The following is a 22,501-nucleotide window of genomic DNA, read 5'->3' on the forward strand; positions in this document are numbered from 1 at the left end:
AGGACAAAGCGCTTTACAGTCACAGACCCATTCACCCGGTCACACACACACATTCACACACTGGTGGCGGCTCTAAACATCCTCTGTGTATTCCATGCTTTGTAATGAGATATACACAGACAGAAATGTGAAGGTAACTGCTTTAAATCAAAGTATTGTTCACATCCGTTTTTTAAAATTACTTACCGTGCAAGTTGTTTTGTGTTTAATTGCATAGTTGTGATTTATTAGAGGCAGTTTTTTTTTCCGCCATTGGTCATCGCTCCCCCAGGGGATGGGTCAAATGCGGAGAAGAATTTCCCCATTGCGGGATAAATAAAGTATCAATTATTATTATTATTAAATTCGAAGTGTTTCCACACATTGGACTGGTGCTGTCCTCACACGTGTTGTCCGCTGTGATGCACTTGGTAGTTTTTTAGTTATAGTAAAATAAACCTACTGTGCCTCTATCCAAATGGTTTTTTCCAATATCAATATCATTTGTTTCTTTTTGAAACAATTTTAAAATGGTATAAGTGATTCAATGAACAACTAGTTTGATTTGGTTGGATTGAAGGAATATAAATATATTCATCGAATAAGTTGATTAATCATTACACACCAATCTGAAAATAATCCGCAGATACAAAAGTTATTTATACATGTTGACATCATTTTACAACTTCAACATACCTATGAAAGAAATATTACTCTATAAATTTTACTTAGTCTTTTCTTTTTCTTAGCAATTTATATTTGTCAATGTGGTTGTTGTAGCAACAGCTGTGGAAAAACACCTAAGAGCAGTTTTGGTGAGCAGTATTACTGTCGGACAAGTGCTGTGGTGGAGCCGAAAATGACTAAAGGTTGGCGAAAAGCAGATGAAACTGCAACGCGAGTTGTGACTCATCAATGACTCCAAATCACATCTTTACAGTTTATTCAGCAGGGATTTCTTGGAAAAATGTCCAGTCATTAGTGGATCATTTGATATCAAGATAAAGAGCATTAAAATGACAATCCCAGGTTCTGAAGAGGTTCTGCATAAGAGGATCTGTGTGGAGCCGCTACAGCCCTCATTGAAACTAGGTTTCTTTGTTTGCTCATTTGTCCTGATTGGGTAACATCTTAGTGGACCTCCATTCTCTCTGTGTTTGTGGTGCTTTCAGTCTGCATGACGTCTTTGTGCTCTTAGTCAGTGCCTTTTAAAAATAGAGGCTTGTTATTTTTGCTCACCCCACCTCACCATGCTCCTGGCACTTTCCCTTCCTCCCAGGGGTCTTTGCTGCTCAGTGAAATCTGCTGCAGCCTTTCATGCCACAAGCATCATGAACCGTAATCCAGACATCCAAGCTGCCTGGATGCAAATCCTGTCCGGAGTTGTGCCGTCTGGCATTCATCCAGAGGGCACAAAGATGATCACTATTTGCTTGAAAGCTTTTAGGACATGGTGGCTTCTGGCATCAAGATGGACTTAATCTGGCCTGCCTTGGACACTGCACCCCTTCTCTTTTTTTCAGGGATGTGTGTGTGTGTGTGTGGGGGGGGGGGGGTATTTTGATATTTTATGAAATAGAGAGGACTTCTACAAAACGTTGTCAAATCTGCATCTGAAGACATCACGGTCAAAACATAAAGCTGCAGGCATGAAGCTTAAAAAATCGCTTAGAGGAGTAAGTCTGATTTGTGACGGTTTGTTAAAAGTGAGTGTAAACCAAAACTTAAGTTTCTGTGAAGATGCTTAGGTATTTTCTTCTTGACTGCATCTCTGCGCGTTCATTGTTGAAGCTCCACGCTGCACGACTGATGCAAAAGAATGACGAAAAACAAAAAATTCTGGGGGGAAAATTGTTTTAATTTGCTAATAAGCAAGTAACTATGAAGAAAGACCTTTCAGTTGGCTCATACTAAGCCTTGTGTACTGCAATAAAATAATAAATACTAAATTCTTCTCAAACGTAGCAGGGATTTTTTTAAACTTCCAACTAATGGTATGCAATAGGCATGCAACGATGCACTTTCCCCACAATTCAGATCTGCAGGTCCGCTTTAACGCAAAAATTGTGGCATATCCCTTTTCTACACAATGCGACTCGCCTGAATGAATTGCCCTAAATGTGGAAGGTAACGTACACACCGTGAATTTGACATGCGTTCTAAAAAATGCGTTCTAAAACATGCCAAACTTGGGTTGTTGAACATGCTGTAGCCCGTGGTATTCACACTGGACAAACAGGGAGGGGCTTCTTCTGCTTTTTCTTTATCTATTGTTTGCTAGCCTCCTTCAGATGGAAAGGGCTTAGTGTGAAATGCAGAAGCAATCAGAATCTCACGAATCTTGCTACAGGCTTTTTCTTACACAGCCCAAAAAGAGTTGTAAAAACCTGTGTAGCTACACATCAGTGTGGGAGCCCGAAACGTGCATTTACATCCGGTTATGTAGACTTTTTCATTGGAAGTTCCTGAACGTAGCTTGAAAGCAAATCAGGTTGCATTTCTGAGCGCTGTCCCAGACGGGACCAAAGTTGACATGTTGGGATAAAAGTGAAGCGTCAGAAGGGGGAAGTTGAACTCTCCCTGTTCCTCGTCGTGAATAGAAGAACTAACAGAGGATCTGCTTGGTTTGGATCCGACTATCCATTCATTGGTGCATTCAGGTCTCTGTGGTGAGATTCTGCTGCTGCATTTCAAACTTTCCAACAGTAAACTTCCTGTCTTTGTTTTTTTTCTGGATTACAAAAGTATAATTTATCCATAGAGGATTAATATTGTTTCATCCAATTCAACCCACAGCCGGATGTTTCCCATTCTTCCATGAATCATTCAGGAATTACATAAAGCTGAAATTTGATGTGGTTTTAAATCTTTTGACGGTCTTGGAGTATTTTGTGCAGTCGGGGTCCTTATCCGCCTTTCATGGTGGTCAGCTGTGGATGCTCGGGTGAAGTTAGACGGGTGGTGTAAGTGGCGGGAAGACTAAGCCTTGATGGAGGGGGGGATTAAAGGCGATGGGGGTGGGGAGCGTGCATGATCTGTCAGGGCTTAGTACCACAATTATCCCAGCAGCTGCAGCATCAGCGGTGGCAGAAACTGTGTTTTCATTAGTGTAATGCCCAGAGATGCTCCACAGTTATGTAAGCGTGACGTGCTGTCGTTCGTCCCCTCTCCACCAGCCCGCCTCCTGGTTACAACGTGGCTGTTTGTTTTCCTTTTATCCTTCATCACTCGGAAAGCCAAAAGGACATCTGTCGGAGTCGTGCTTAGGCGCAAGTCTGTAGTAGCCTAGCCGCGGGGACGGCTCCCATCTGCACACGGAGTGTGTGGCTGGTTGTCATGGAGAAGCAGATGCACCGAGGCGCGAGAGCGTCTCTGAAGTCCCGATGATTCAGATGGAGGCGAGCAGAGGTGCTTTGCTTCTGCGCTCTGTTAGCATCGATGGAGGGTCGGCAGCAGCCATGAACTCGCAGTGATGCTGTTGACGGAGAGGTAAAAGATGAAGTTCAAGAAGTTTATCACCATCATGCAAGCGGCCATGGGGATCGTACCCCTGAACAAACGCGAGCTCCTGCCACCCGGCAGGAAACTGTGGAGACCTTCAGGGTGAGTGTTTTTTTTTTGCGTTTCCAGACTTTGTGAAGGAAAGCGGGGGATGCTCACTTCTGCAGATGAAATCTAATGGCATTAAAACAGGATGGAAGCAATATTGCATTACATATATTGCACAGGGACGGAACTATAATTCTTTGTTAAACTTTGTTTTTTTTTTTTTTTATTTTATTTTATTTTGTATCATAAGAGAACATTTCTGTGCAAAGCAGCTCATGTTTCTCCAAACTGACCAAAGGATGTGTTTCAGTTAAAAAATGGAAATAAAGGATAATGGAGTGAAAAATTAATTTTGCTTTTCTGAAAATAGTAGGATCTCATGAACAGTTTTGTTATGGCTGTTTTGGTAGTTTCATTGATGGTTTCTGGGTTTTTACGGTTTCTCCAACTGTTATGTTATTAAAAAAACATCCAACATTAGTTTCATTTTATGCACACATCATGCTTAACCAGCTTTTTTCAAAGGGTGGGAGATGCTGCTATCACCTTCTTTCATCAAAGATGGTCTAGTTTCTTTTTGAATGACTCAGTGAAGTTGGAGGATGCGAGCAGCTCCTTTTATCTCTGTCACAAAGATGCTTCACGGATAGCTTTTCACTTCCATCAAAGAAAGAAAAAGAGTTTCTAGCTTTTAAAGAGAGGCTGCAAACGGGAAACGGCTTCTGCATTTGGGCTCATTGGAAAGATGTCTGGATAACACCGCCTCTTTCTCCTTTGAAAAAGGCAGTGGCATGCGAGCATCAGTTTAGGTTATGCTGTTTTTGGATTACTTTATGACCGCTTTAATCAGCTGACATGCTTTCCCAAAAACTCCCTTTTCAGTCTATGTCCATGTAAACTTCTGTCCAACCTCTTCAGATGTGGACCGATTAATCTTCATACTGTTTTTTTTTTTTTCTTTTCATTTGTTTATTTCAAAGATGAAAAAAATAGATACATTTAAACACTTGCTGATAACTTCAGTCAGTCACAAGAGTATCTACCGTATTTGAGAGAACGATAAACATGTTTGATGGAGATGGGCAGAAGCTGATTTGACCGTTGTGCCATCTCGTTGGGTCCAGATGACCCCACCCTTACACTGACCTGATACCTCTACAATGACAAAGGTGGATGAAGGTGGAGAGGATTTCATGTAATCCAAGAAAAAAGGTTAAGCACACTGTCTTGTGGGGTCATCTGGACCCCACAAGATGGCACAAGGGTTAAGCCTGATTCAACTATGACAACAAAAATACAAAACAACAAAAATCCTGACAATACATGGATGACATCAATATCATCAACATGTCACTTGAGTTCTAGCTAAAAACATTGCTTGAACTGAACTGCACAACTGGAGGGGAGGTCATTTAACGGGTTGGGAAGACTGAAATCATGGTGTGTTGTTGGGAAAAATTTCAGTGCACAGAAATATTCCTGCCGGGTAAACCTGTTACCCAGAGGTGTGTATGTCGCCATGGAAACTGCATCTTGATGGTTCCTAGTCTTCCTCTCTTTTTTTTGTTATTTTTATTTTTTTATACATGCTAGATAGAAAGCTTAAAGGTCTGGGTGCAAAGAAAGATCCAGGTTCTGCACCCTTTAGACCGGCACCGCACATTTCTGCTGCTTCCTGTTGACGTGAGGATGAAATATAAGCTGCGTCAGGCTGGCAGCGAAAATCTTTGCCATATGTTAATGATTAGGAACAGCGTGTTGCTCTTGAAGTGCGGGATTATAATCTGTGAGTTTGGTCCTTTTGCATGAATCCAGCAGATGTCTTAACCAGGCCAGATCAGAACAGGCAGTTCCTTTGCTTCTTCTCAGACCTTTCATCCTATAAAATGCGCACTTGCTTTCATCCAAGTTTTCCAAAATAATCTACTTCAAGATTCACTAACTGCTGTTTAATCTGTAGAAAGTGCTTAATCTCTCATCCAGCATTACTTGCAAACTGAAAGATTATTAGAAAACAGATGCAGACTTGAAGTGGAGGAATTGCACAATTCCAGCGAGCTTAAAGTCTAATTCATTTGGCTCTAAAAATAGCAGCTCTCCGTCTGCTAAAAGCCCACGCGCTTCAACTCCAACCGACTGAGAGCTGAGGAGGAGACACTCTGACAGGAAGCTCGCTGAAATGTTCCCTTTAAATATTTTACTAGTTAAAACTCAGAGCACACTGCAAACCTTTCTGTCTGTCTGTCTTTTGTTGGTAAACGTCTAAATGTCCCCGTGTTTCCTCTGCACAGGGACCAGGCTTGTTCTGACCCCACCAGCACCGATCTGCTCAAGTCCAGCCGCAGATTCTGCTGGTCCAGAGAAGCCCAGTACTTGTATCTGCGCCGCCTGTCTTCACGGAGCTTCTCTGCAATCACAATGGTAGGTCCCTCCGGTGTTGGATGTTGATGAGATCCCTTCGGAGGTGCAGAGTTCCTTCAATAAGTGTTACTATCCAAAAACGGTCTTTGAATGCTGACACCTTCTGAATCCTCATATGTAGTGAACTGATCTGTGGACTTCTCAAGACCCATCCTTTAAAGAGCGAAATTAATACATCACAAGCCCTCAAAGCCTCCATTTTCAATCCTGCCCTGTCCTTAAGCACTCCTTTAACAGACTTTCATTTAGGCATCTGATTGTTCCATCTACCAAGCGGTGCAGCTTCACCAAAGTCCTGTTTAAATAATCTGACAGATTTTTGTTTAACCGCTGTGTTCCACAGAAAATCGGTTTGAAGTCGGTATACACAAGCAAAATCCATACATACCTCGCATTTCTAAGACTCACTGTGGATTTAAGAAAATTAAAGAGTGTCTCCTGGGGCCTCATTTATAAAACTTTGTGTAGGATTTGCGTCAGAAATGGCGTACGGATGAAACATAGGACGTGCGTACGCACAGAAATATTCGGATTTATAAAACCGTGCGCACGCACATCCTACGCATCTTTCCCTTAATAAATCACAACCAATTCTAAATGCAGCGCAGCTTTTGCGGCTTCATGACACGCCCATAGTTGCCCATAAATAGTCTGTGAAACGCCCACAAATGAATATTCATTGATTGCGAAACCATGGCAAACACAGAGAGGAAATGAAAAAAACGTAACTTCACTCAATGTGAAGTAGAAGTTATCGTTGGCGAGGTGGAAAAGAGGAGAAAAATGTTGTTTGGAATGTACAGTGTGGGCATTACTAATGCCAAAAAGGCACGTGAGTGGCAAACGGTGGCAGACGCCGTAAATGCTGTAGCCTCACAACCTTGGAGCGTGGCCGAAATAAAAAAGAAATGGTCGGACATCAAAGTCGAGGCGAAAAAACTTCTAGTGCTCCATCGGGAGGAGGGGGGGGGGGCACCGAGCACCGGAGCGCCAGATGCACCGGGTGACACGCGTGGTTCCTCCGAGTGCTCCTCTGCCCAAAAGCCCGCAGAGGTCCATCAGGACGGCTCGAGGAAGTCGGAACCGGCTCATAAGCCAGTCGTCCTCGTTTGCCATCAAGTCTTCTTGCTGTCTAAAGATGCGTTCACTCCGAATTATTCCATTTGCCACATCTTCTAAGAGCGTAAGATCAGCCATTGTGCGTCATTACGCATTGTGATGGAGCATTTTATTTCCATCCATTTAATTACATCTGACAAGCTACAGATGTCGGTAATAATCGACGTGGAAATGGGAAATTGTTCAGCGCAAATGTAATTTCTTGTTGCTTTCTGAATGGTTGAGACATACGCCATACATGGTTTTATCAAAAATAAAACAAACTAAAGGCATATGCATGAATACCATAATTCCATAGCTTATGAAGAAATGTTTTGCTCTGAAAACAACTTTCCCCAGTGGACAATTAGTCCACCCGCACCTATATCTGCTCCGCCAGACGGACACACTGACGGGAATATCAGTTTTGTACATTATTTCGTTCTGTTAACTATATTATTTATGAGGATGAATTGCACAACATGCCAATATTGCAGAATATATTTCATTTTTCTTTCTGCAAATAAGTGTTCATTTGAATTTCTGTTGTAATTTTTGTTTGATTTTTTTTTATTTGTTTCACTGCTGATCGATCAAACGGGTGTTCGTGTAGGCTGTTAATTGTAAGACTTGCTTTGTGAAGTCTTCATGTTATTTATGAGAGGCAGTATTGTCATTTTCCCTTTCACGTGTTTCTTCCATCTGCCGGCGGCTGTGTCGCCGTTTCTCATTTCACCCGTTTTTGTGCGTACGCCTGGGTCAGAGCTTGTGTGAAGGACCGCACATTTTCCTGTCAAGTTTGCTTTTTATAAATCTCAACTATTGCGTAGTGAGTGCCTTCTTTTGTGCGTACGCAACGTTTATAAATGAGGCCCCTGGTCATATGTCTGCCACTAACCTAAGTGGGAAAAGTTACTCTGTAATATTGCGCTCTTATTTGCCAGACAGCCAGAAAGGCTTCTAAAACATGTTTGCAGATGCTAAGTGCAGAACTGTGAAGAAGGCAGCAGGTCGGCTGGCTGAATCAGACAGACCCCCACCCTCAGAACAGAGAACGAAAGCAAGAAATTCCAAGCGTGACTACAGCCAAGGTGCTGCTGTGTGTTTCACTGTTTGGAAGCTCTTTTACATGCAGTAGACACTTCTGTCCAGGTCAACTGAAGAACTTCATTATCAAACGGAATCGTCCTGTCATGGAGTTGTTGTTTTTAATGCATAGGTAAGAAGACCACTCTGGTGTCCGAACAGCACTCGACAACGATGTTCCTGACATTCAAATTCAGCTCAGTCATGAATCAAAGGAAGATTCTTTTAAAGAATTAAAAAACGTTTTGTGTGAAATTCATTCTGGAGGGCATTGGAATCAGGCATATTCAGTAAAGCAAAATAAAACCCCAAAACCCTTCATTTATCTGCTGTTGGCCTTCTTTTGGCTTGATTGTTGATGGGATGAAATGTTTTTTTCTAAAGGCAAACGACATTGACAAACTCTGGTTTTGAATAAATGATCAAAATAAATGATGATGCAGGATTACTGTAGATACCAAGGGCTAGAGTGATGACTGGACTCTGTTCAGCCTTCACTCCCAGACACCACACATCCGTCTGCTGACTCCACTGCTGAAATTCAGGCCACATGTTTCTGCCATGACGACAAGCTTAAATATGCAGCTTCATAGAAAAAATGTTCCATGTCTTTAATTAGACAACCACAGCTTTCTTTAACTGCTGATGTTAATGCATCAACATTAAACAAAAGTGTTTCCCAGGCCTGCCTTTGTGCAACGCTCTGCTGCAGGGAGCCACACTGCATCCAGGATGAGGCTTTATCACTGTGGATCATCCAGGAAGCGTCATTGTTTTAAAGACTAATTATCCAGGTCAGCCATGCAGTTTTGCATAGGAATGGCCTATTTTAAGGCCTGTCTGGCATTTTTCAACTGATTAGGAATTTACTTTTTTTTTATTTTTTTTAACAGGCTTTGGTCTTTAAAGATGTACTAGAAACTTCATTAGTTCTGGTTTAGATGCCAACAGCAGGTTTCTGTACTGTGGTTGTCCTGACCTTTCAGCTGAAACTCCACACAGACTCTTGGCCTTTTGTGTTCATCTGCCCTCCGACTGATTTGCATTGGATGACGCCTTGACTGTCTGGTTCAGCTTTTTTTTTTTTTGCACCAACGGTTCCTAGTTTTGCATCACAAGTTCTGTTTCTGAAAGCTGTCGTTATAAATGTCCCCAGTACGGAATTGAGAAGTGACAAATAGGTTTATCATATTGACCATATTCTCTGGAAGTGGGGCAACAAATCCCTGTTTTGTCTCCAGTGTCTGTTTTAATGTTTTTAAAGGTAAAATAACTTTCAAAGGCAGGCAGTAACCACTTACATTTACTTACTTTTGCTTTTTGTCAAAGTTGTATTCTTAAATATTTATTTATTTACTCTCACAAGACTTTTTCCTGACTGAATTTATTATGAAAACCAACTATTCCTCTACTGCGTTTAAGTAATTTATCAATTTTTGTTGAGATGCACATTGTTATCTGTGGGATTGCATGATGACAGCGTCAGCTCAAATTTTGGGAATTTGGCGTGACAGGCGATAAAATCTTTCTGTAAAGCAGTGATGCATGGTGGGAGGAGACCACATCATCACAAAAAAGTTATATCTTGGTAACACCAGAGACGTGGTAGTATGTATGATTTATTTTTTATCTTTTTTCAATCTAAAATTGTATCATTTGTGGAAGATATTGGCCAAAATGCTAAGGGTGAAAAAAACATGAAATATGAAGAAGAAAAAAAACATTTTACATTTGTGTTTTACTCCACAAAATCAGAAACTGTGAAAGTCTGAAAGGAAGGTTGTTAGTTTTATTCAATTAAATAAGAAATTTAGTTTGATGTTTAATAATACAAGAATTTCAGCACTTTATGCTGATTTTCACAAGTTTGGTGAGTAAAAAGCAACAGTAAACCAGTTGTGCTGTACTGAGGTACTTTTTCCCCCCAGTATTTGAATGAATGAATGAATGAATGAATGATATATATATATATATATATATATATATATATATATATATATATATATATATATATATATATATATATATATATATATATATATATATATATATATATATATATATATATATATATATATATATACATACACACACACACACACACTATGTATGTGTGCGTGTATGTTTTATTTTTTTAATTTTACTTGAATATTACTTTAAGTTACGCTGCTCTTGAGTTCACTTTTGGATACTTTACAAGCCATTGCTGATTGGTTGGAAAAGTTTTAAAAGCTTTTGTCCTATCTTATAAGTCCTCTTTGTTTATTTATTATTATTTTTAACTTAATCATAAAGTCTCTGTCATTTAAAAACGTTGTGTTTGACAGGTTCAAACACTCAGCAGCTTGGATGCTTTTTTTTTTTTCTGTCATTCCTGTTTTTGTCTCGGAGCCTCCCAGCGATCTTCCCAAAAAGTCAATTTTGGACGAATCCATTTCATCGATATTCAATGGAAATAACCTTGCGACCGGAAGCGGGTTTAATGTTGTTACTAATGATATTCTGATTCTTCATTTACTGGAATAAATGTGCTTAGGTTTAAATCCGTCACCGGGGAAGTTTTTATTTTAATCAGGTGGAGCAACCTTAACTGTGTCTCCCCCTCCAGCCTACAGATTTGGTACAATCTGGACCGAGCTAGGAGCATTGTAGGAGTAGCGGCGCTAATTTGTGTCCGGATATTTAATGTTTGTCCCTCAGCGACGCGGCTCCCTGAAGTCAAGCTAAATCCTTAAAAAACTTCAGCTCTCCTCGTTTTCTCGTCCTCTTCCCCGGACGGAGGGCCGGGGCCAAAAGGGTGTGGATCTTCGGTGCCAGTCCGGGACGGTTCAAAGTGCGTGATGCCCGTGAACGGAGGGGGCCTGCTCTCTCTGAGCAGATACGCCACTCAGTATTTTACCGTGAGTACGTCGTTATTTGAGCTCAAACGGGCGGTAAAAGCGCCGTCCTTCAGACCGGACGGCCGCTCCGGAGCGAACAACTTTTCCAGGGAATCCGCCTGTTGCATCCCCGCCGCACCTGCTGCCTGCCCCGTCCGCGCGGTTCGCGAGGAAACCCGTTAAAAAGACAAAAACGGCTCCAAGAAACAAACTTTTAATGCCAGCCGATTCAAATCTGACATCATCGATCATATATGTCGTTAATAGAGTTTCAACGTAATTTAAGTAAAGTTTTTGCCCCCTTTATTGTGAGGTTTTGACATGAATCTGCTCTAGCAGCGCTCAGCTGGTGCCGTGTGTCAATTCAGGTGAAGGTTCGGACGGACCGAGGAGCGGTCCGAAGTCCCAGCTTCCCGTCTCGGTCCACTTATCTCATCTGTCCATGTTTTTTCCAGCCCATATGTTGGTGCGGCATTTTACCAGCAGGGGGCGCTCGGACAACACGGTAGATTTTTGAACTGCTGTGCGCGCGCATATCTGAGGTCACCAGCCTAAAGTGACCTTACAGGCTCGAGATGAATCTGATGGCTTTAAAAACAATCACCTGATTAATTTAACGTTGTTATTGCATCCTGGAAAGCGCAGAAACATCTATGCAATGTTTAAACTATGAAATGTTGTCAGACTCTGCTTGCTGTGCTTCATAAAGTGTTTGTTTTGGGTGAATATGACCCCTCATTGGTGCTGTTTGCTTAGCCTGTTGAGTTAACCTGACCGGCCTGGAAACATGGCTTACTGGAAAAGCACTGAAAGCCTCTTTTGATGTTCATCAAGCGTGTGTGCAACATGAAAGGTCTTTACAGATGTAGCACGTCGATATCTCATTGAAATATAAAGTCTATTATAGATTTGATCATTCCTCTTTTGCTGAATGTAGTTCAAAGCGGCTCTGAGGGTCTGAAGGTTGCAGCCCTACATGTTGGCTTTGATCTATTGTGATGTGGGTGACGTGATGAATTAAAGAGACGGTTTGCAATGTTTCGACACGCATCTGTGCTTCCTCGCCTCAGAGGAGGACTCTGCTGTGTGATTCCAGCATGCATCCATGTTTGTAGTCTTTGGTCTTATCTGTGGTGAGTTTCCTTTTTCAAAAACTGAACAGACTTAAGATTGAAAATCAGAAACACATAAGTCAGTCCACCTGTACTTTGCAATAAAAAAAACAAAAGTTTAAAAACTTATCGCGGCCTTTAAGTTGCACAAAGCAGACAGCCCCAAAACTTCATGGGTTCATTTTGAGAGAAGTCAGATGTGCAAAGATTAGAAAGATAAAAACATTTTCAAGAAATTGCTAATTAAAAATAGCTATAAATATATAATATTTTTTTAAAATTTGATTTATATATATTTTTTCTATTTCCTAGTTGTTTTTCATTTTTTATTTTTTCCCCCTGATTTTAAAAATTAAAAAAAAAATCATGATTTTGTGTTTTGATACTATTTAATCATTTTTGAGAAGTTTTTTGTAGCTCTGGTATAATTTTTTTGTCTACTTTGGATATTTTCTTGTTTTTTGTTTTTGTAAATGGTATTTTATTTTATTTTGTTGCTTTTTCAAGCTAATTTTGTTGTAACCCTGAAGTGAGGAGATATGGATGCATCTACAACTTGCATTACTTGAACACGCCGGTTCACTTTGAGAGAGTGAACGGACACGGACCGTGTCTTTGACATGGCAGATTTTCAACCTATTAATTGCACGCCATCTTGCAGTTTTCACGAGCAGATGCTGTTGGCGTCCAGCCTGTTTGTAGGGCTTTGCTTTTGTAGTTATAAAAGAAATCACCAAAAACACTACGTGATATAATTCTTTTCTGTCTTTTATTTTTTTATTGAATATGAGGCACATTTATATGCTTTGGTAAAAGAAAAATGAAACTTTGAATTCGAAAAAGGAATGTATTTTTGGTCTAAAAGGCACATTGAGCCAAACGAACCACCGGTCAGATGTTATCCAACACAAACGGTTACAGTCGGTCCGTCTCCCTCCTGACGGCTGCAGCCATAAGGCTTTGACCGGCAGTGCCACTTCGTAGTTGACCAGTCAAACCATAAGTTCAGACTTATTTTCAAACGTCGTGTACCGCATATAAGCTGCTCAAGCACAACCATAATGCATACCTAATTATGGACTGTTCATTTTTGAAAGTACTCAAATATTTTTAAGTTATTATAGTTTCAGAAGATGCAGTAGGGACTACTTGGTTTGCTCTGATTTCATTTCAGTTAGTTTGGTTTACACATGTACGGATGAGCCCTGCACTAAAATATCCAACTGTTTCATAAAATATACCGTTTGAACTGATTTATGATGAAAAAAAGCATTCAGGTATGTGCTTTGTATATGATCGTTTAACTCTGTGTAGAAGTCACCATTAAATTATGAGCTCATTTAGTTTTGTTCATGGTAGATTTCTGAATAAATGAATAGGAAAAGGATCCTTTTCTAGTAGGGATGTAACAATTACAATGTTCCCTCACACTGGTTGAAGTTTGGCCTAAAGATGTCCTGAATTGATCTTAGGTCAGTGAATCGGATCATCATGCACAAATCCTGATCTGAATGGAATCCAGGGCTCGACATAGCCATTTACCCGCTGGCCCGGTCCTGTTTCTCGAGCAGTACGACCACAAGACTTTATTTTTCACTTGTCCGCTGGTGCCACTAAAATATCTAACGGTTAATATATTTTCACCTTTTTTCAATGAAGTATATTTTGCGAAAACGTGTAGATTTATCTCGTCTTCATCACTTTAAAGGTTTGACGTCGGCCATGATTGTTTTGGTTAGCGAACCATCTCTCACGCATCTCCACAACAGAGATGCGTGAGAGATGGTTCGCTGACCAAAACAAGCACCACGCATCCGTCGGAGCAACTTAATGGCGCGAAAATAGCTTGGGAAGTTGGACAAGGAGACAACGAACGCACAAAGATGTGTTCTCAAACCTCCCCAAGATGGAGTAATGGGTGGAATTAGTAGTATGGACAGCAAGATATTTAATGAATGCATGGAAGATGAAACTGTGCACTAAGCTTTAAGCTGAATGTCAAAGAATCAAAGGCAACTCCAAATACCTGAATCTCAGACTCAAATGCAGTATAATGTCAAAGTACTTCATTTTGCTTTTCTTTACAACACTGTGAGCAGTAAGTATTTCTAGTCAAAAGCTGAATGATCTCAGTAATTTAATTTTATTTAATTTTTCGATTATTTAATTTAAGTAACTAAAGTAACTAAAAAGTAAATGTAACAAGTAACTCTGCAAATTTGAACAACATAACAGTAATAAGGATCTAAAAGGTAAATGTAACTTTGCAACAGTAACAAAAAGCAGAACCTCAAGGCAGTCAGAGCAAGAAGTAAATGAAACTTCTTAACTATTGATTAGGAACAAATGTGAAATAGCAGTGATTAGAAGCAGCATGAAAACTTCTTAACTAGTGTTAACTACTACACTGCAGTGCTCTCTTCAAAAAATCTGAAACAGACTAGAGCAGATTAAAGTTTGATCTGGTCTATTTTCAGTCATGAAAAGTGTATAAATAAGTGCTAAATGTCACCAGAATGCACCATATTAAAATTTTCCGGGGGGGCATGCCCTAAAGTTGGGGCGTCCATCACTTGGGTGCCACCTGCGGCGGTGTCGGGCCAGTAACTTTCAAAAACTACTGGCCCTGTGGGCCAGTGCAAACTTCTGGAATCATCGTTAAAAGGAATCTTAGTTTCTAACAATCCTGTGTGCTTCTGGGCAGTTTGACGTCTGATCAGAAATGATCCTGTCGCCGTTCTGCTGCGAAAGTTTCCTCTCCGTTGGCAGTTCCCGCTCTGCATCATGTCCGTCATGTGGGGCTGTGTTTCCTCTGCAGATGTGTGACCGTATCTGCAGAGTTGCATGGGAGTTCGCAGACAGATGTTGGCTTGCAGATGTGCCGGCTCTCCTCATGCTGCTCCTCCCATGTCGCCACGCTGGTCAGAAGATCAAAAAGACGGCTGCTGTGGCTGAGCTGCTTCCCTGAGACGTGGCCCAGTTTTCCTCTGTCAATGGCAGATGGGAAGTTGCAGTCGGTGTGAAAACCCCAGCTCTGCTTTGGTTGTGTGTGTGTGTGTGGAGAGTGAAGGGGTGTCAGAAGTTTGGAGCGGTGCTTTTCGAGGGTGTCGGCGTTTTGATTTGAGGTGGGGTCGGACGCTCCGGTGCTTAATCGGCGTCCGTGTTTACACTTCCCTGCAGACGGTGGGATTTGTGCAGAATGTAGGGCAGCAGAATCCCTCTTACGTCAAAGGCAGTTAGGCGGGCAGATGCAGGGAGAGAGCGGTGCTGGTTGTGCAGCTGTGGTCATGGAGGAGGCTGCGGCGCACGTCGGTCCGCCAGAGCAGCGCTGCTGGTGAGCCGGGGGAGACGTGCGCCATGAAGACCGTTCTCAGCCTGCACAGGAAATGGGCCCACGCGGTCAAGACCATCCGCATCCTGCAGGGACTTGTGAGTGCCGTCATTTCACCAAATTTGGGTGTTGGCCCCGTTGCTGGCGTCACAGCTTTTTTTTTCCTCTTAGTGAGGCGTGTCCGCCTTTACTTTGGGATGGGGCTACTGTAATTTGACAACAAAAGGAGGCTTTTTCAAAGGCTGAAGCTTCCAGGCAGCGCTGAAGTTAAAGACGGACACCAGTGTTGATGCCTTTCTATTTTTAAACCTGAACAAAGTTCCTATTTTTGCACTTTTGTGAGTTCTAAGTGGACCGGGATGCTGATGGTCCTCTGTGGATGTCCGCGTTTTCTCTACTGGTTTCAGTCTTCAGCGGAGTTTTGTAAAAATGTTGAAAGCGGAGTTGTTCCGGCTGCTCCTGAATCTGCCGCTTGCCGCTGTGGTTCTCCCTGCAGCTGGATGTTGTGTAACAGCCGCCAACGGTAACAAACGCACACGGCTGTTGTTGCATCACGTCATTAATCTGTTTTCTGTCCACAGAACCCGGTGATGGAGGAGACGGTGTGGGAGCAGTACACGGTGACGCTGCACAGAGTGAGTCCCTCTCAACCTCATTTCCATGTAGAAACAAGGGGGGGGGGGGGGGGGGGGGGGGGGGGGCGCATGTGGAGAACATTTAAATCATTTGTTTGATAAGTTTCTGCACCCTGGAGAAGTTAGAGATGGAAGTGACTCTAATGAACTTTAAATAAAATAGAACCGTTCAAGTCCTACCCCGATCATCTTATTTGAAAGTGTTTTAATTATGATTATTCTGTTTTTAGCCAGAAAAAAAACAAAAACGTGTCATTTTCTAGGACATAATTTCTGCAGAGCCCTAGGGGTAAGAAATTCCATTTTTGAGGGCTTGCTCCGCCCCAACAGTCCTGCCCCCCTTCCCCATCATCCATAGCTGAGAGCTGTCTTTTATGGGCTCTTCTGCTGGCTTACAGCCCCTCACACCCCAGCTTAAAGGCCCGTACACACCGGGACGAATTTCGCGGGCGATATTCGCCGACGTTTAACGCCTCGTGACTAAAAAAAGGGCGCCAATGAGAGTGTGCACACCGACGCGAAAAAACGCCACATGTCAAAGCGTCACTTTTTAAAAAACGCCTCGGGTTCGCTTTTTTGGGTTTGACGCGCCGCTTCAAAAACTATACGACTAATGAGAATGGCGCTCTTGCACACGTGTCTGGAGCTTCTGAAGTTACAGTAAACTTGGGGGCTCAAACACAAAAACTGCCTTGCTGAGCACACATACCAGCGAAGAAGATAGACGCCGAGTTTATATTTCAAGCACCAGTTAGAGCAACTGGTGCTTGAAATATTCATGTTTTCTTTGTTTGATTCTGACAAGCGCGTAAATACTTGCTCTCTTCTTCTGAGTGAAAAGCGACTTTAAGAAGCATAAAGTTGCGCAGCGCCACCTTGTGTACAGGAGTATTTCTGTTTTACATTAAGCGCCATCTAATGTCAGGAAATGAAATTGCATGTTCGCTCGGCTCACCGTCAGCGAAAATCGCCTGGGTGTGAACACAAAAAACGTGGCGAAAAACGCTGGCGAATATTCATCCCGGTGTGTACGGGCCTTAACATTAGATCTGAGATTTCCAGCTGGACAGTTTTGAGCCTTGGAGGCCAGACTTTTCTTAAAGTTGCTGCTGCCAAGAAACACTGAAATGTATTTAACCAATACGGGAACAAGAACGGACAGAATGGAATAAATACTTCACTAGATCAGTGTTTCTTTTCTTTTCTTTTCTGATCCAAGGCACACTTTCTCCTTGACAAAAATCCCAGGGCACACCAGTTTCCAGAAATTAAAAAAGGAGAAACTCTATAGTCTGTAGTGATTTACAGTCCCTCCGCAATGTTTTTCCTAAAAGATGTAATAAAAGTTGTTAGTTTTCAGTAATAATTTTCAACTAAATTCTTTCACATTTTACTCTGGTAGTTGTTTTTTCCTCCAGTTTATTAACATGCAATTTTATTTAACTTCACGAAAAAACAAATATATTCTTTCTAAATAGTGATTTATTTTTGTATGTTTTTTTTTCCACCGTTGGTGCAAAGGCAACTGTGATTTTTGAACAATTATATGATCATAATATGTTTGATAAATATTACACAAAAAGGCTAACATTATATTTATGTTTTCTGTAGCTGCACAAAAAAGTGAACATTTCTCTTATCTTAATCAAAGATGAAGTCTTTGAAAACTTTAACAGAAATGTTGTATTTCTTTTTAGAGGATTACATTGTTTGAATGTAGTTTAATTGTCTGTTGGTCACTTCTCCTTAATCCTGTTTTTAAATGTTATTACTTTTTCTTAAGTTTAATATATAAAATAATCCAGACGTTATCAGAAAAGTATTTCAGTTAGAAAGAATTTAAAAACAGTTTGATATGTATACGTTGCGATTTCAAGACATTTAACAGGTAATACTCATTTTACGCTGAGATGCTGTCATTTTAACCCAATGCATCATGGGAGATGTAGTGCGAAACTGCAGCCGAATCGCAGACGGACTAACTTCTCTGAGCTTCATTGTTTTGTTCACTTGTTCCACGGTCTGACACCAGATTCTGTGGAAAGCTGCTCCGCTAAAGACGAGCTTTAGCTGGTATTTTTGTTGGATCTGAGAGTTTTTATGAGCTGAATCGGAATAAGGAGTGAAGACCTAAAGCACTTCTTATTGGTCAGTCTGATGACGTGTGCTTAAGCCTCCAAGAATGATTGGTGGAGACAGTTGGAGGGGCGGGACTTTTCCGAAAACAGAGCTGAAGCTCGGCTAAATCGCGGTATCATCATTGTGATCAAAATGTCCTTAATAGAATCAAACAGAAAAAAGTATTTTATGATCTTTCATATTACTAACTACTCAGTGTTTTATCAGGGTCTGTTTGGATGAACAGAGAGCTGATATTCTGGAGATGGAAAATGTTTTTAGATCAGTCAATGACGGCAATTTTTCACGGCACACCTGACCGTCTCTCACACTAGTGTGGCGCGGCACACTGGTTGAAAAAAATTGCTCTGGAGTAACACTTTGATGTTTATTTAGCTTCATGAACCATAGGAGGAATCCAGTATTGTAGTGACTTCAAAAACAAAGAGTCGCTGAGAGGCTGATGCTGGATCCGGTTAGTGAATGACGCACTCAAAAACATCATGACGCATTACGAAGTTAGTATTTTGAACTTTTAATAGTGAAAAAAAGGTCATTAAATCCACTTATTATAATGTGATCAAAAACCAAAGAATCAAAAAAAAAGATAAAAAGGCAAAAAAGCTTTCAACAAAAAATACATCAACCCAGCTCAACCCCCCCCCCCCCCCACCCCACCCCACACACACACACACATACACACACATCTTACACGGGGACAAAACCTCAGGTGAGTTAAAGCTACTTAATGTCACCACCCTAAAACCTGTCACCCACCAGGTGTTTACCGCCAATAATACTATAATCAGAACACAAACTATATTCATTCATCCTGATAAAAACCACACTTAATTCATGGCACCTACAAGTATATTAGTGCAACATATGAACAATAGTTCAGATAACCATAGCATAAAAAACATGCTAACACGTCAACTTTATACGACTATAACCACTAAATCTGTTGAATTATTCATCCTCTGTGTCACTTTGGAACAATTCTGCTCAGCCCAGCGTAAGACTGAGTGAGTGGGGCTTCTTCATTATTACTGTCAGTAGCAAATACTGCTTAACACACCTACAGCGCCCTCTAGTGGTTGATTTAAAAAGAAAAGCCCATATAAGTTGCACCCCCAACCAAAGTGAACAAAAAAACTGCGACCTGTACTCAAAATGCAGAACATAAATCCGAGCAGGGAACCTGTGGCGTATTTCCTACGTCACAAACGCGCTCTTTGTCAAACGCCAGTTTTTCCGTCAGCTCCTGATTCACAGCGATTTGATGAAAAAAACTAACAAATGCTGAGATGTGCGGCAGCTTCTGTGCCCGTGAGCACGTGCACGCCTGTGTCGGCTCACCAGTCGAGCTTAACGAATCCCCCTCATGAGTTAATCGTCTCGTGCTGCTGCTCACCGAGGCCAGAGAGGCAGACTTGGTGCAGAAAGGTGGAGTTGCTGCGAGCATGTGACCCATATGTTCAGGGCCAGCTGTTTCCCCTCTGTCCTTTCACCCACCGCTTTCTAATTTTAGGATGTTTGGGGTCGCTTGTCTGGGAGGCTGGGATCTTTGCTCTGATCTTAAGACTATTTACAAAAATTGTGAAAGAAAATATAGATGACATCAGAGTGAAGACGGTCTGGGTTCTATGATCGACAAAGGTTAAATGAAGGGGGGTCCTTCTGCCCCACATCCCTCTATTCCAAACACACAGAAATCCTTGCATCATTCGGAAGCATTTTGCTTTGACACTTTAGCTGTAATGCATTCACACCTGAGACAGGCCTGCAAACCGCACAACTCACCAATCCAGATATAGTCCTGTAGATGATACTTAATGGAAAATAGTTTTTCATGTGATGAATCAAAGGTTTGTTGGGGGGCTGCTTTGATATGACTAAAAAGAAGAAAAGGAAATGGAAAGCTGGATGTCAAGTTCTCACTAAAAATAGAAACGTAGAAGCTAAAATAGTAACACAAAATGCGAGTTGTCTGCTTGATCCTAATTTAGCTGTAAAGTTAAAGTTGAACCTTAGTAATGCAAATTAGGGATCCATAATACTGAAGTTATGCCTATAAAATTTTCAAACGCATGTTGGCTGATGTCGGAACGTTTTTAAAACTCTCATTTCCATTTGGGGGATTTGACTAAAAACCAAATGAGCACAAAGACAAACGGAAGGCCGTTCAGTTTGGAATCTGTTCCGGGGTTTTTGGTAACAGTCGAGAAAGCCCACTGCGGGCTCGGTGAGGTCCATGTCTTGTGGTTGGACTTTTCCTGTACAGAACCCCAGCTCGGGATTTGTGCTTCAGTTGTGAAGACGGATCTCAGCCTAACGCTGTGAATGAAACATGCAGGTGAGCCTCAGAGGTCTGTGAAAACACTGAGAGGTGGAGAATCTGGAGAATCTCGCAACAAGACGTGGAGAATCGTGGTCACAGCAGATTTACATCAGCAGAAGTTTTATTGGCTGATAACTATCATGCATGCCTAATGCAAACATCATGAAAACTCACATCTGATCAATAATGTTCAAGAGTTTTGAAGACGCAAAAAGAGACAGTGGAAAGGAAAAGTCCCTGTAAGAAGTAGAATGGGGAGACACTTTCAGCAGATCCAGACTGACCAGCAGATGGTTGAGTCTGTAGGTCTTTAGGGGACATAAAAGAGACAAACAGGAAAACCACTGGAACATCTGCTGCAGGATGAACAAAACAGGTTAGTTCCAGCTGCAGCGACAGATGGAAAAACACTAAATCCCTAGAACATCTGTTGTAGGGCGAAGGAATAAGTTATTAATCGCATAGATCAGCGGTCTTGATAGGCCAAGGCGCTCTTCTCGGTCATGTGAAAGGTTAACCGTGACACCGCGCCCCCTGCTGGTTCATCACTGCGGTGATAAAAAATCTCACACCGTCACAGCTCCAGGTGAGGGCAGACATAGGCACATTGTACAAATTTTTCGTTTTTAAACCTCCTTAAATCCTGCGTAATGAGCCAGTTAGTCCTGGTTAAGTGAGAAGTGTGCGCTCTGACAGGCTGACTGTTAGAAATGAGGAAATTAGACAATCAGAGCGTAGGTTGTGTGGGAATTCTACGGAAAATTCGACATTACAAGCAAACTCCATGCGTGCAGCATTTGCACGTATGAAGCCAGCTCTCTCACTTTACGAACGACTACAGTACGGCAGAAAGACACTGCACAGCAGCATCCCCTGTATTTCGTAAGTGTCCAACTTACTTCACGATATAGTTAGCACATGCAAAACAATGGTACGTTCCTTTTTCATGATGTCCATTTGACTGTACGATCCTCAAGGCAACTGCAAGACACACCTGTGTTTCTGTCATGGGACCGGACAACCCCAAAAACCTGCAATACCCGTACGCGTCAACCCCGCCCCATACTAAGACTTTACTAACTGCAATAGTAAAAGAACATCATGAAGACAGAAAACGTAGACAAAGAAAAAGTAGACGAGGATAAAACCATTGGAAGATCTATTTGGACTAGAGAAACATCGGTTACTGCAACAACAGAGATGAAGTACAATTTTGTGACTTTTTTGAACCTAAATAGTTGAAAGACAAAAAAACATTTTTTAAAAATACAGAAACGTGCAATTTCAAAACCGACCAGAGGAACGTTAGTTCACAATCAGACAAAAGAAGCTGTGAATGAGCACACAGCTCCGGCTAACTTTTAACTGGACTTCATCCTCATTTGTTTGATCGCTCTATGACTCGCGTTTTCTCCGGCTTTCTCCATCTGCTCCCTCCCACCCCTGTGGCCATCTGCTAAAGACCAGAGAAAACAGGAATTTTTTTTTTTTTTATCGTACAGATGGAAAGCAGAGGATCAAGAGATATAAAGGTCATCAAATCTCCAAACTCAATCTCATCTGTGCAAACTGCAGCTACAGCAGGTACAATCCTTTTGACACTAAGCTGTCACAGCAAGGATTGTTCTGTTAAAAGCAGTCAAACCTCAGAAAAGCCACATTATCACAAAGTGCATGGCTGCACACATTCATTTGGGGCAAAGGATCCGCTTCTGTTGGACCTGTTCACACTTCCACACCGCCATCGGTAATGGGCGTGGTCTGAAATGTCTGTTTCTTTCTACAGGACCCCAAAATGGGCTTTGGTATGGCGGTGTCCGGAGGACGGGACAACCCGAACGATGAGACGGGCGAAATGTCCATCGTGGTGTCGGACGTCCTGCAGGGGGGGCCGGCCGACGGATTGCTGTTGTGAGTTTCTTTTCTCTCCGCAGTGAAGGAAAGCGTGTTTT

General features: G+C 41.7%; 1 protein-coding gene across 7 annotated transcripts in view; it reads left to right on the forward strand.

The window, feature by feature from the left end:
- Positions 1-22,501, forward strand: part of tjp2 (tight junction protein 2) — a 47,733-nt gene that overhangs the window by 12,023 nt on the left and 13,209 nt on the right. For 2 of the 7 annotated variants that reach the window (XM_023961030.1, XM_023961031.1), the window contains exons 2-4: positions 5,820-5,949; positions 16,037-16,090; positions 22,336-22,460. In XM_023961030.1, coding sequence (XP_023816798.1) covers positions 5,947-5,949; positions 16,037-16,090; positions 22,336-22,460 — 182 coding nt within the window. In that variant the 5' untranslated portion in view covers positions 5,820-5,946. Of the gene's footprint in view, positions 1-3,162; positions 3,583-5,819; positions 5,950-10,743; positions 11,034-15,402; positions 15,554-16,036; positions 16,091-22,335; positions 22,461-22,501 lie in introns of those variants that run through there. The other 5 variants (XR_002874335.1, XM_023961026.1, XM_023961027.1 and 2 more) reach the window with 5 other exon arrangements.

Source organism: Oryzias latipes, chromosome 12 (assembly GCF_002234675.1).
Source record: "Oryzias latipes chromosome 12, ASM223467v1".
In the NCBI taxonomy this organism is placed as follows: Eukaryota; Metazoa; Chordata; class Actinopteri; order Beloniformes; family Adrianichthyidae; genus Oryzias; species Oryzias latipes.